At 37.9% G+C, this 14,707-nt stretch overlaps 2 protein-coding genes across 5 annotated transcripts in view; one reads left to right on the top strand and one right to left on the bottom strand.

Moving 5' to 3' along the window:
- Positions 1-3,374: 3,374 nt before the first annotated feature.
- Positions 3,375-10,174, top strand: gra (granulito). 2 transcript variants are annotated; one of them, XM_088600664.1, is made up of 6 exons: positions 3,375-4,527; positions 4,691-4,749; positions 5,301-5,376; positions 6,946-7,052; positions 8,272-8,328; positions 8,618-10,174. In XM_088600664.1, the coding sequence occupies exons 1-5, from the start codon at positions 4,350-4,352 to the stop codon at positions 8,287-8,289; spliced, it is 438 nt and encodes a 145-aa protein (XP_088456790.1). In that variant the 5' UTR covers positions 3,375-4,349; the 3' UTR covers positions 8,290-8,328; positions 8,618-10,174. The 2 variants fall into 2 exon arrangements, with proteins under 2 accessions (XP_088456790.1, XP_088456789.1); XM_088600663.1 differs by lacking the exon at positions 8,272-8,328.
- Positions 10,175-12,295: 2,121 nt separating this feature from the next.
- necab1 (N-terminal EF-hand calcium binding protein 1) overlaps positions 12,296-14,707 on the bottom strand; it is a 58,751-nt gene continuing 56,339 nt past the window's right edge. For all 3 annotated transcript variants that reach the window (XM_088600658.1, XM_088600657.1, XM_088600656.1), the window contains 2 exons: positions 13,833-13,924; positions 12,296-12,794 (listed from right to left, as the gene is read on the bottom strand). In XM_088600658.1, coding sequence (XP_088456784.1) covers positions 12,766-12,794; positions 13,833-13,924 — 121 coding nt within the window. In that variant the 3' untranslated portion in view covers positions 12,296-12,765. The remainder of the gene's footprint in view (positions 12,795-13,832; positions 13,925-14,707) is intronic.

Below are 14,707 nucleotides of genomic sequence, written 5' to 3'. Positions count from 1 at the left end.
TTAATGGTACCTTAAGGTGCCAACAGTACCTTAAAGTTCCTATTAAATGATAAGAAGGGATTCAAACAAGAGGCGTCCCATTTGGCACATCTGATTACTTTGTTTTTGCTTGAGCTAAGTGGTTTACGGATCTCTAGCAGCTGCTTCTGGAAACTACGGTGTCAGCTTCAATAACCTGGCTGGGCAGCTTGTTCCCCCCTCCCACAACCCTTTATGTACAGAACTGCCTCCTGTTCTGAGTTTTAAATGCATGTCCGCATAGCTTTCACTTGTGTCCTCTGGTTTGGGTCTTCCTGTTGATTCTGAAAAAGTCCACAGGGTCACCTTTGTAAGCTCCTTTGAAAATGTGTGATTTAAAAATAAAAACTTGAGCAAGGTTCCCTCACAATTTTCTCTCTGGTCTAAAAAAGGTTTGTTTCTTTTAGCCTGTGAGTGAAGGAGCCTGAGAATAGTCTGAACCTGAGAATGAATGTTCTCTGGGCTGTTTCTAGCACAGCAACTTATTTATTGTAGAAATTATAAATGAGGCCTTACTAGTATATTATACAATTAAAAAAACACATTTTTCAATGTGAATTCTGCACTTATAGAGGGTATATATATATACTAACATGCCCAATCTTGAATTTGGCTAAAATCTTGTTAAATGTGACTTGCAGCTTCTACAGTCCTTTCCGTATTGCTGTATCATCTGCAAACTTGAATAGTTTCCTCCAGAATCGAGATCTAGATCAAATGTCATTTCAGGATTATTCGTTCCATAACCTTGTGCATAATGGAACTCAGACTTAGTTGTCTACATTCACTTGGACCAGTATTGTCACAGTCTACTTGATAAACTACTCTTACAATTTAAAGAGATATCCAACAATTCCAAACATGGGTTATAATTCCAATCATGAAAAACAAATAAACATTAAACATTTTCTCAGACCCAACACAAATAAAATGTCCTGTTGGAATGTATGCAGAACTGTCCCACCACAGGCATACAGAGTTTACCCCCTGTTTACATGATATATAAACTGGCAGGATTGTGGGTTCGACATAAAGTAGTTAAAAAAAAATGATTAATAAATAATTTCGACATCACGATTACATTTCGAAGTGCGTAAATGTTGAAGACGATACTAGAGATAATTCAGCACTCCTTAAATATTTAACCAAGGTGGACTTTACATAGTAACTTCAGTATTGGGGCATTTAATGAAATCCCTATCACCGTCTTTCACGAAACCCAAGCATAAGGTAAACCGGAGTATATTGTCAGCTGTGTCTCAAACGGTAATTCCCAAAATAATTCTACCTTGCAAAGCAGAAAGGACAAGTGAAACACACAGTTTGGACTGTGGCTCTGTAAGCGTGTACTTGTCAATCCGTGGTATGTCCTCTCCAACGTTACTTTAGTACTACAGTACCTGTATAAAAAAATAAAATGTTGAACTTGGCCAGACTTTTCGAAGTGGAGCTGTAAAATCGGTTTCGGAAATCGAACAGGTTTGCTTGTTTACGTCTTCCCTTATTCCTACCAAGCACCTGAGGACAGGGATGTCCGGAGCCTGAGCACGGGGATTTTATTACGGGGTATAGGACGGCGACAGCTCGGAAACAAGTCTGTCCGTTTTGCTGTAAGGAGGCCGTACCGATCATGTTTGGCACATCGGCAGTGTGATTTTATACAGGTGTTCCGAAACAAGCAATCAGTACACAATGACCAGATGAACAGCAAGGGACCATACTTTTTCATTTCCATGTAAGCCCTCTTTGACTTTATAGGAAGAGGATGATGGTGATGGTGATGATGATGATAATGATGATTATATGAGCGACATCTGCCCATCCGACTCGCTGGTCCTGCTGCGGTTTTCCCCGACACTTCGGGCCGATCGGGAGACTCTCCGCGGCGGGTCCAGTGTCATTCCTGTTGCGGGGGGAAGCGGCGACGCCGAGCCGAGAGAGGGCTGCTGCTGCTGCAGGACTGGTCCCCAGGAGAGAGAGGGGACGAGGACGCAGTCCCGGGCCGCAGCGTCACCGCGGGCAGGGGGACCTGTCGGGGCGCTGGGGCAGATGAGACTGGAGTTCGGCCGAGCTCCAGGTAAGCTCATCGAACCGTTTCCTTCTTCCATCTTTTTTTTTCTCATCCATTGCGCACTGTTTTCGTGACCCAAACTAATCCTCTCACGTAAGGGTGGGTGGGTGTGGGGGACTGTCAGCGCGTTTAACTTCTGTCGTTGCGGTTTAGGAATCACTGGCTCCCCCCTCTACTCGCCCAAAACAAAAATCAGTTGATGTAATTCGCTTAATCAGCGAGTTAAGTGTGTGGTGGACACCGGCGGTCAGACGTCGTTTGAAAACAGTGGGTAAGTCATTGTCGTGTTCCGTGTTTCGTCGATGGTAAATCTGTATTTTAATGACTTGTACTACTTACTACATACATTAAATAAAATGCCATTAAAAGAAAGCAACGCCCTGGCGTTTGTACTCCAGACCGGTACAAATGAAATCAGATGGCTGTTGGCCGATAGAAACTCTGTATGACAACAACTGAAGCATATGGAAGTACCCGATGTCGTGAGGTTAGGGCTGTTACTGATTTTATTACCAAGAAAAGTAAGCAAGGACAACCAAAAAATTTAAAGTTTGTATTTTTACATTTACATAGTATTTTTTAGTGTTAAAAAGGGGGGTAAAGAGATTTCTTTTCCGATGTAGCGAAATGGGTGACTTAGAAAATTAACATGAATAAAACATAAACATTTTCCTAATGGTTGATTTGTGTCCTATCCAAGGAGCAGGACAGACTCGGTAACTAGGCCAGTGGCTGAATCATGTCGTCCCACGGGGCTATTCAACTGCTGGGGCTAGTCAGTGCTAAAACACTGCTATACAGATGCCGAGTTACCTACAGTATCATTGACGTTTCATCTTCTCTGTTGCATTATTTTGTCGACGACGAAATATATTATTGACAGCGACAGAATTCCAATATTTACTGTACCATCGTGTCTATTATATCTGCATTACAGTAATAACAGTACTGTATTTGTTTGTATGTTGGTAAATGTGAGGATGGCACTAAGTTGAAGTCAAGTTGCTGGACATTAAAGTTATGAAAATATTCTGTGTACTGGAATTAGTGGCTCAGTCTTTTGTAGAAATATAAAAGGTACATTTAACATTAATCAGTGTCCGCAGAACAACAACAAAAAAAGTGATCATATATTTTGGGAATAACAGAAGTGGCATAAAATGGCATTAAGGCAACTCATTTTGTGTTGCAGGAAAATGGAAGTTTCTGGGATAAAGAGGAGGATTTGTAAATCCCTTCAACCAGCAAGACCATTAAGGCGCTTGAGCCTTGATCCTGGTAAAGACAGCTGAAATTATGTTCTGGGTATTAGAACGTAACTGGGGGGCACACAGCCCCAAACATAGATTCCCCCAGAAACTAGCACTATCTCAATCGGAATCCAGATTAACCCAGTGATTGAAACATTTGTCTAAAGGAGTATTTCAGCAGTAATTGAAATACCAGTGTAAATAATTCAGTCCTCCACAAGTGTGAAGTACTGTATAGGTAAACTCAGCAATGAAAATTATTTTCATTCAAATATGAATCCTATTGCACCTATTCAACACTGTGAACATCTGCTAACCTGTCACACTTGGTACATTTCTGGGGATTTGCGATGCCTTCCAAAAATATTGGGGAGTCTGTGAAACATGACTTGGGAGAGTTGGCATACAGGTGTCTGTTGTCAGTCAGGTGTTTTTTGTTGAAATAGGCATTCAGGAGTGTGAAGTCAATTTGAAATGAAAACTGAAGACATTTCCTTTGAAGGAAAGTAGGCAATTTTACAGTTGAAAGGAAAAATAAAGTCACTGTATCACTGAAACTGAGCATATCAAAATCAAGAGTTTAGAATATATAAAAAAGAAGCCACAGTAATTTGCCAGTCAGCCAGGACCTGACCAGCCAAGAAAAACTTCTAAATTTGAGGACTGAAAAATGACCAGAGTTTTAAGAAGAACCTGAAAACAACTGTTGATATTATTACCTCCAGAGCACAGGGGCAAAGGTATCAAAATCCGCAGTGCTCGGAACTAAATTAAAATTAAAAAAGCTAGACCTCAAGGTATAAACCTCTCCTCATCACCAAGAACAAAAAATCAGATTAGAATTTGCTCAGAAGTACAAATGAGTCAGAAGAGCTGTGGAACAAAAATGTCTGGACAGATGAGCCTAAAATAAACTTTGATGAAAGTAATAGTAATGTTAAACTGGAGTGCCTGCGGTTACTCTCACTTCACAAAGAACACTACCTCATCTGTGAAGCCTGGGGGAAGTTATGTCTTGGCCTGGGCACCTCTGGAACTGGCCCATCTTTACTCATGATGTAACTGTTGATGGCGGCAGAGGAATGAGTTCTGTAGTTCACAGAAAACCCAGAGCTCAACTTGCCGCAAAAATACGTTTTGAGTTTGGCGTCCCATTATTTTTGGTGGGCACGTTTGAGGAGCATAGAGGTAAGACCAATTAAAGGAACTTCTAGTTTTAGGTTGTCTTGCTACCTGTATTATAATAAAGCTTTTGTATGAAATATAGTTTTTTCTAGCCTTGTAAATGTCTGTTTTGCCTGTCCCTGTTACTGTGTGTACAAGTCCTTGATTTCGAATTTATTTCTTTTAGAAGCTGAAAGGAAGAGAACAGAGTTTTCTAAGGATTGCTCTCGTATTGAGGCCAGTTTGGTATGTTGAGGTTTTTGTTGTTCAGATTTCCTTGGTCACGTTTAAAGATCGATGGCATCACTTCTCATTCCGTGGGAAGTTTTTTCTTTCTTTGTACGTTGTGGAGACGGTGGCAGTGGTGCAGCAATGGGGCACCGGGGTCGGTTCTGGTTCTGGGGTGCTGTCTGCATGATGTTCTCCCCATGTTTGCTTGGGTCTCCTTTGGGTGCTCTGGTTTCCTCCAACGGTCCAAAAAACGTACTGGTAGGTTAATTGGCTTCTGGGAAACTTGGCCCTGGTGTGAGTATGCGTGTGTGGTCTGTGATGGACCGGTCCTGTCCAGGGTGTACTGCCCATAGTGCCCATTGCTTGCCAGGTTAGGCTCTTTCTCCCTTGTGAACATGAATTGGATCAAGTGTTTAGAAAGTGGATGGATGTACTTTTTCCATTATAACGTCCACCGTAGAAAGCATTTGGATTTAGATTTGCCCTGTTTTTCCATCTGTAGCAATCATTTTTACCCGATTTAATTTTATTTTTTTTCCGACAATGCTTTCTGTGATGGCCGTAAGGTTAATGGAACTAGTGTGGAGCAGCTCTGCAGTGTTCTCCAACTTCAGAGCCAGAGCCCTGCTACCCCTCAGAAAGGTCAGTGTTTTCTATTGTAGCACGTGTGATGAAGTTTGGGCTCTTTCTATTTTCCCTAATTTTGCATGAAATGTGCTTCATTTTGCTGAAACAGAATATTCATGTTCATTTTTTTTAAAATCATTTTTTGTTTTATGTTTGGGGGGGGGGGGAATCTGTAGTTAGTCTTGGGTTAAATCTAATGGCATTGATAGGTAATTAACTATAACTGAACCATTTGATGTTTTTTGGCTTTTGGACCAAGTTCTGAATAAAGGTGTGTTTAGGTGAAAAAATGAGGTGTTCCTAGTATTATGTTTGGTTTATGGAGTTTTAGCTAGAGGTAAAAGTTTTTGTTTTAGGGAGCAGAATATAAATGCAGTTTTAGAAGAAAGGACTATAGAATTCCAACAATGACTGGAAACTAGAGAAGGACGATTCGGTGGCCTTAAGGGCATAACTTTTGGCTACAGATATTGTTCTTGTAGAACAAGATGTTGTTCTTGTAGCCTGTAGAGGAAGAGTCGGCTACACGCAGTCTTCAGAAACTCTTTGTCTGTTTTCCTGGGTGGTGAAAAGGTTGACAGGACAGCCTTATAAGCAGTAGACATGTGAACTGAAACAATCCAAAGTAGCTAAGAAGTCATCAGTACACAAACAGAGAAATGCCATATACTGTATATTGAAATCAACAAGAAATAAAATATTTGCAGAGGCTGGAAAAAGCTGAGATGGTAGAAAATGAAGGTACAGTCCTCGTTAAAGGTTTGGGAGATGATAAAGCAGAATTTTGAATGTTTTGTTTTTAATTTCAAAGTATGAACTTCTGTACAGGAAATACATTTAGTCAGCAGCTATGATGTGTGCCTGCTAAACCACCATCCTGACTAGAGCTGCTACATTTTTCAGTGTAGCCAAATGTTTTGCCATATATTCACCCACTGCAAAATTTCCACGTTTTGTTGCTAAATTTTCACTCGCTTATCTTTCAGATATTACTTTGCTCTATTTTTAAGATCAGCACAATCTACTCCAAACTTTTAGCTACCTAAAGTTGTATGTTAATACGATTTTTAAAGAAAAATTGGTTTTCAATTGCCTAAATATTCAACCCCTTTATTATAGGGGTACTAAATCAGTTGAGGTGCAAAGGAATAGTTTGTAAGATCAACAAATAGGGTAATGGTCTTTGTCTGTGTGTAATCAGTGGTTTAACTTGACTTCTGAGGCAATTTCAAGCCACAATCACTTAGAGGGATGACCTGTGATAATTGTAAACTATTAGAGTAATCAGTTATACAACTCACAAAAAGTGACATTGTTTGTTTTTTTAATTATTTAACCAAAAACACATTACAGTGGAAGTCTTTATATATTTGTCCATTGTGGTCTGGGTGGAGATGAAATTTAAAAATAATTAGCAGTACAAATACGTGGAAAAACAAAACTGAGCTTCTTAAAATGACGCATTCATTTCTGTATTCACTGAGTTAGGCTTTATGAACCTGTACTTGCAGCATGTTATCACCATTGGGTTTCCTTTACTGTTCAGTAAGTCAGGCTCACAGATTTCTTCTATAATCATTTCAGAAAGAATATGTTACAGCAGTGAGTTTCTGAAGAGGTTTGCCAACTTGCCCATTGCTAAAACGAAGCCAAAATATTTACCGGATATTTCAATAGTCTTGCAGGAGTCGGTAAGTTTTCCATGTATTGTAGTATTGCTGTTTCAATGAAATAACAGAACCTAGAGAGTAATGAGCAGTTTCCACGAAAATAAAACAGAATCTGACTTGCTTCATATCCGTGTCCTCATAGACATCTGTTTGCCATGAAATAGCTTGATGTGGCTAGTTAGGATGTTAAAAGATGAGATTCTAACTTTTCCACATCAACCCCCTGGAAACAGGCACTAACATTGCCATCATCTGAGTCCTCCTGGCATAAGGTAGGCATTTTAAGTGAAGGCTAGTTATGATAACTTGAATGATATTGCATATTTTGGTTTATAATAAGAAGAATAATTAAATGCATATGCTGTACGTAGGGCTTTTCACCCTAAAGAATCCCCGAATGCTGTACACATATAAGAGGAGACCCTCCTGGGTGACACAGATCAGCCCTTCTGCAACCCAGTATCCCTGCGACAAAGCAGATCAGGTGGAGAAGTGAGATAAGTGCTTCACAAATTGAGTTAACAGAAATCTTTTGGGAGCTCAAATTGTACAAGCCAAAAATGGAATTTATCCAGGACACCAGTGTTTTCACCCATACTCTTTCAAACGGTGTGATGGGAAGTCTTCAGTGACCCAAGTAGTCAGGACCTCGGTTTAATGTGTCATTCGACAGGTTGCGTCGTGTACAGCAGTGTCCTCAGTCAGTGTACAAGAGCATTGCTTGTGGAAATTCTGCTCTACAGGACAAAGGACCGCATACAGGTCCTCCAGCAGGTCTTACAGCAGCAACCTGCTCTTCTTTACTGGTTTCCAATGCCTTTCTGACAACACTGAGCATCACTGTTTACTTTGACTTTTGTCTTTCATAATATTTCAGTTTCTTCTTTCAGTCATTTCTTCAGTTCTGTGGCATGCTCAGCAGGATACATTTGAGCTAAAAAATGTATCCTTATTTGTTAATCGCTTGTTAGTAGTTTATTCTTATCATGTACATCTTTGTGTAGCCATCACCTGTATGTGTAAGCTTAATGATACATCAGTAGGGTATATACTCATAGTTAATATTCATTCTTTCATAATGCTTGAAAACTGTACAGATTCACCTAATATTTCTAGTAGCAAATGTTTAGTGGTTGTATTTTTGCTATGTCTGCAGTATATTTTTCCTTAAGCTACTTTGTTTTTGCTGTAGTTACTGTTTGGAATTGTGACTCTTTAATTCCTTATTCTTGTTCTTCAGAGGGAGTATCGTGACTAGGCCTTTTACCCAGTACACTGATTATATGATTAATGATGTGTAAGTACAGATTTTATAATAAGTAGTTTGGGTATATACATACAGTACATAGGAACTATGTAACTGTGACATTTTGGTTTACAAATTGATATATTTTTTGTTCTAGCTCTGGAACATCATGTTTGTGACTGCAAACTGCTTTTCTGTTCTTTTATAAGAAGGGGAATATGCTCATAGTGATACAGGCAAGGTAGCCTAAAAAACTCTTTAAGGGAAGCCCTCAAGAACTGCTTGGATGCTCTTGTAGTCCATATCATCACTCTTTTTTTTTCCTCTTCTGTCATTGCAGGATTTTGCCTGCAGTGATAGGTTTTTCTCGACATCATCGTTTATTCCAGGCTGAAGAGCTGGTCAACCTCTTTTGAAGCAGACAAATCCTACCGCTTCCTCTGTACATAGGAGATGTGTATGTACTTCGGTTTGGAGCGTGCTGTATTAATGTGTGGCTTCTTGAACAAGAGTGGGGAAAAATGTCCCTGCCTTGACAGGTGGTACTGTACAGTATAAGGATTTATTGGAAGAATGTCTTCCTGAAATGTGTGAGGATGCCTACCCTACACGCCATGTGATAAGCAGAGTGTTCTAAAAAGCACAGCTCTAAGGATTTGTGCTGAAAGTGTACTAGTGCATAAAATCCCAGTTCCTTTTGACAAACTGGGTTAACCCCTACTCTTTCAAAAAGTGTCAGGATCTTTAATGACCAAGTAGTCAGGACCTCAGTCTCCTCCTATATCACACGCCATCCCCATCATACTGGGGCATTGGCAGGTTAATTTAAAACAAAATGCAACATTTTATGACTGAGTCTTTTTATATCCATGATTCTATATCATAATACCACTGTTGTGTGCCTAACAGTTTCCAGTCAGTTTTTCAACATGTTTTTTTAACAAAAATACTAGTCATTAGAATGTGCTCTTGAGATTTCATTCTTCGTTATTAGCAGTTCATTGACATTGAGAAAATTAACTTGTATATTTTAGCACAGTGAATTGTATTGTAGGGATGACAGAACAAATGTGTGGATTTTGCAGAATAATTATAGTGTAACAACTGCTGGCATTTTGTTCAAGACGTAGCAGAAATCAACAGTTAAGTTTATTTTTTCCTTATTAGAGGAAGCAAATCAAGCACCTTAATTTCCAGATGTACTCTGTTAAACTTGCATGCAGAATATTTGAGAATGGGACATTTCTTTAGTTTTGAAAACTAAGCATTTATGTTTAAAGCATTTTTTCCCGCTTGATGTCTTCTGGTGCACAGCCAGTGCAGAAGATTCTTAAAAAAGCCCAGATGTAAGAAAAAAAATTAAGCAAGTGGAAGTTTCATTTTATCATTAAGTTTGCGTTTAATTGTTAATTTCTCACCTAGAAAAATGGATGATCAAACAACTGTTGTCAAGAATGTATTTGTGATGTAAAAACAATAATACTTAGAAACATAAGTATATAAAGTAGTTCTTTTACAACAGGCAGTCCAATGTGCTGCTTAGGTGATGCAGGCACTTTTATAAATAGGATAAATTCCGGTGTGGAAAAAGATTGGAGAAATCTGATGTACGGTCAGCCTTGCTCATGGCTGAATTTCATAGATGCATTGATTCTTTCTTAGCTTTAGAGATTTAGCCATTTTTCCTTTGTAGTCATCTCTTGCTTTTGCAGATAATAATTGGTTCATTATTAGAGATGATGAGAGACTATTTGTTACTTTTCATTCTTTGTAAAAAAAAAAAAAAGTTACTTGAAAGGCAGGGAGCTGTAGTAAAGATCACCCTGAGGTAAAAAGTATTGTTAAGCTTTAAGCATTTGTGGAAAATGTACTCAATAAATCTATGGGATTCATACTGTTTGCTGTGTTTAGCAGTATTCTTTGTGATACAGCCTTCAAATTCAGTAGAACTAAAGCATTCTTGCAGTGGAAGGGTACAGTACCCTTCACTATCCTTGCTACATAACCCTCTTTTTTTAGTTATGTGGAACTGGAACACTCCACTCTGCCCAGGACGACTGTATTTATAAACCCTCATTTTAAGAAGCACTTAAGACTTTCCTTGTTATCCATATCCTTTTTTTAAGTGTTAGTGTTGGTTGCCATTGGAAACAAAATACTGTATACCCCTATCATGGAATATGAATTGTTTTTATAATTAATAGACTGCAGATGAAAATTCTTAAATCATTCCTAAAGCTTTTATCAAAAAATTCTTCCTAGCATCAGTCCAGCTTCCAACACACCCTTCATCTTCCAAAGAAAACCTTATCTTGCTTTGTCTTTTTTTTTTCTTTTTTGTTTTTTTTTTTATCCGGTTAACGGAATTGGCAAAATCACAAGTGGGGCTTATTCACTTTTTAAGGGAATCAAATCTCCACTAGGTGGCTGCAAAACCCAAGAAGTAAAGCGTTCTTTCCTCCGTTTCGTATCAACAGATTTTTGAGTTTTCAGATGCAGTTATTCAAAATGATTTTCAAGAATTCTAAAATCCCTGGTGTTAATGTGCTTAAGGAGTTAATTTACTGGTTTAGATTTATTACCATTGCATCAGTAACCAATTACTGTTATTACTTTACATTTATGACCTTATTCATGCTAGTTTTATTGATTGATTACGCCTGGGTGAATTTAAAGCCAGCCTCTCTGGACACACTATTTACTGGAGATAACAGGAGGTGTGGGTGGAGAGCAAGTGGTATAGAAAAAGAATATCATAATCCAACTTGCCGAAATAAATGTAACAAGCTTTTTAATTAAGTGACTGTGGTGGTGGGAACTCCCATTGACTTAACACACCACAATTCAGATTGTAAACCACCGAACAGAGTTTGGACAAACCCTGTTTGTAGTTCGTTTTTGCTGATGCCCATAGGTGTGCGTGATTTTAAGCAGCCATCAAAGGAACATATGGACTGTTTTTCTACAGACTTTACTGTATGTACAGAAGATAGCTTCTGATGACTGAATTGTTGTTGTTTTTATTTTTAATTGGGTGGAAAAGCCAATTTTCAAAAGGATCAAATATATATCTTGTTTAGGTGCTGTAATCATCATCTGCTAGAACAGATGAGTGCCTCCCCACTGTGTTCATAGATGCATTCATTAGTTCAGCTCATAATGATATCACTTACAAAAGATAATGAGTCATAATACAGCATAATGAGACCGATATTCAACCTGCTCCCTAAATTTGACCAGCGTTGTCATATGAACCCATAGGACCTTTAAATCATTTGCTGTGAGATAGGGCTGCTGGAATAAAAGAACACAGATGCACAATGTTGAGTTCAATAGTAAACCTGGGAGTACTAATCTTTCACATGGAAGTCTAATCCAGCTTTCTCTGTAACACTGGTGGTGGAGGGGAGTCCCCATTTACCTGTAAAGCGCTTTGAGTGGAGTGTCCAGAAAAGCACTATATAAGTGTAAGCAATTATTATTATTATTATTATTATTATTTTATTATTATTATTATTATAAAATAACTGTTCTTCATTGGTGTCCAGCAATGCGAAACTGTGTTTTAGCTCCGTTCCCTGCCCTGGACCTGAGGATGCCCACAACTGCTAATTTTACTTCATCTTCTGTGAGCTAACAAGTCACTTGATTGGATCCCTTGCAGATGTGCCTTTTCTATTCAATAGTTGGAGATCTTAAATTACTTATGGAATGCAGGAGTTAAAGGTGGCCTCCAGTATGAGGAACTGCACATAAAGAGCTCAGATTGGGGCAGCACATCCAGAGTTGGGAAACCTTGTTTTAACCATTTAAACAGGGCTGGTTAGACAGCAGAAGTAATGTCAAAGGAAAGATTGCTGAATCAAGACACACGCTGGCTTTTTATTATTGTTTTTAAAATATGCATCTAAATATGCATACTCCTTTTATTTTAGTGTTTGATTCTATACGTAGTCTGATCTTTCTTGATAGAAACTGACATTTTTAAAAGTATTTTAATAATGATACAAATAAAATGAAAGTCAACAAATAGTACATTTATTATGGATGAATTTCTGATAAATAGAATATAATGTTGGATAAATTGGTCTACATAACTTTTCACAAATATTTACCAAGTAATATGTTCAAATTCATTTTTTTTAACACCCAGAGAAAATACAGTATGATGTATTCACACTATTCCAAAATACGTACAATACACTCAACATAATATTGTAAAGTGCAGGTATTTAACTCAGGACAAAGAGTAGTACATGAAAGGTCACCGAAGTCCCATTACTTATATTTTAATACACAACATCTAATAGTGTGCATTACAAATTGACACCATAAAGTGGGATAATGGTATAATTTCATTTACAGTATACACTGGCACAGGTGTAGTTCCAAATGTCTGGTTATTAATGACAGAAACTACCACTACAATGTCACTGCAGTCTGATGATTCTTCAATGCACGACTCCTAACACTGGAACTTGCTTGCTCTTAGTTATTGTTCAGAACCCACCATGAAGCTGGAAAAGAGGGAAGACTATTCAGTATATACTGGTTAGAGAAGGCAAACAACGAGTCAAAAATGAGTTTGAATCACAGTGCGATTTTCTGTTTATGTGCTATAGTGTAAAAATAAAAATTGTTTTAGATCTAGTGTGAACTAGAAATTCTTACAACAGAAATGACCATCTGTTGGCTATTGAGTTCAAACTCAGAAATGGGTTATTTGCTTGCTCCATTCAGAATGGCCCAGCACACCCAGAACTGAAATACAGTAACTTCACAAGGTACAGTATATAGGCATCTGCAGAAGTTTTTTTTAAGTTCATTCTTGTGTTGACTTCTCATTTAGTGCTTATCCAAACAAATAAGTAAATCCTGATTTTTGTTCAAAATCAGTAAAAATTATAAACAGAAAAAAAGGCTGATGTTTTTTAGAATGTAAACTCAGGATTTTTCTGTTAATACAGTACACGCTTTTACTTTCAGGAGAAAGAGAACTGTATGTTATTGTTATTGGAGGCAGTAGTAGCATTACAGAAACCTTTACTGTAAGTAAGAATGTTGTTTTATGACTCCTATTTCTTTTGATATTGAAACTAATAATAGTGTCATATCTTCAAGTGACCAACTGTATTCCTGCAAAAACTGTTCTAAACTATGCTGGATTGCTGATGTCTTCAAAGATGGAAATAATGGTTTCAAAAGTCCCCATCCACAGATCACTTTTGCTGACTTGGAGGAAAAAATATCTTTGTAGCGACTACAGCACAATACAACAATGCTCAAGTCAAAGGCATAGAAATGTATTATTTACTGTCAAAGAAAGCAAAACAGGCACTTTATAAAATATCCATGCTCAGGGACTCTTGAATTTAAATGTAAAATAATATTTACTGATATAAAATATTTTCAGGATCATAAACCTTTAATAGTATTAATTGTTTGATTGGTAAGACCTAGTGGGCGATCCTGTTTTCTGCTACTTTTGTATCCCCTGCAGAAGAATCCACAGTTCTCTTATTTGGGTTACATGTTTCATTACGTTTTTGACACACCTGGGACAAGCATTGTTGTCATCAGCTCAGGAGTCTCTAAGAAATCCACATTACTCCGTTGGAACGTTTTGCTGTAGTTTGTCTGAAGGTGACTGCAATGTAAACACAAGAAAAAGTGAGAAAATCTCAGCTGTCACTGTCTTTTAATTGAACTTAGAATAAAAGGGACTTCGAAAACATTTAAAGTACTGTACTTATTAAAAGTGCGATCTTATTACTTTACAAAACATGAATTTTATAGTACAGTATATGCTATTTTTTTTTGCATTAAGAAACATTCAAAAGTAGGATAGTGGAATAGAAATAGAATTTAAAAGTGATCATATTCATCTTTAGAAAAGTACTTAATTAAGGGAAGTATATTTAGAGTACAAATATAATATAATTAAGACGGTACAGTGGTTCAGAGGATAACATTGCTGCTTCGCATTACTGGGGCCCTTGGTTCAATTCCTGGGGTGAATTCTGCGTCTAGTTTGTTCTCCCCATGATCATGTGAGTTTTTGCCGGGTGCTTTGGTTTCCTCCCACAATCCATACAGATGGGTTAATTGGCTGCTGGGAAGAACTGCCCTCATGTAAGGGTGTGTTTGTGTCTGTGTGTGCCCTACGATGGACTGGCATCCCATCCAGGGTGTACCCTGCCTTTGTACCTCTTGCTTGCTGCGATAGTCTCCCCTACAACTGTGTGTTGGATAAAACAGTTAGAAAAAGGATGGATGAATGGAATACAACTATCAAATATGCCAATAGCAGGTACCAGTGTTTGCATGAATTCTATTTTCTTGGCATCAGCCTGCTTGATTGTAATAACAATTCAAACGTAATTGCTAAATTAACATGTAAACACACTAAGGTGAACAGTAAGGTCTTCAG

Source organism: Lepisosteus platostomus, chromosome 12 (assembly GCF_059453375.1).
Source record: "Lepisosteus platostomus isolate fLepPlt1 chromosome 12, fLepPlt1.hap1, whole genome shotgun sequence".
NCBI lineage: Eukaryota > Metazoa > Chordata > Actinopteri > Semionotiformes > Lepisosteidae > Lepisosteus > Lepisosteus platostomus.
This window is presented reverse-complemented; position numbering and strand designations above follow the sequence as displayed.

Coding starts and splice junctions, on each gene's coding strand:
- gra (XM_088600663.1), top strand. CDS start 4,350: ATGTCTTGGCCTGGGCACCTCTGGAACTGGCCCATCTTTACTCATGAT. Junction 4,750..5,300: donor CTCGTATTGAGGCCAGTTTG/GTATGTTGAGGT, acceptor GATGGCCGTAAG/GTTAATGGAACTAGTGTGGA. Junction 7,053..8,617: donor CAATAGTCTTGCAGGAGTCG/GTAAGTTTTCCA, acceptor CTGTCATTGCAG/GATTTTGCCTGCAGTGATAG.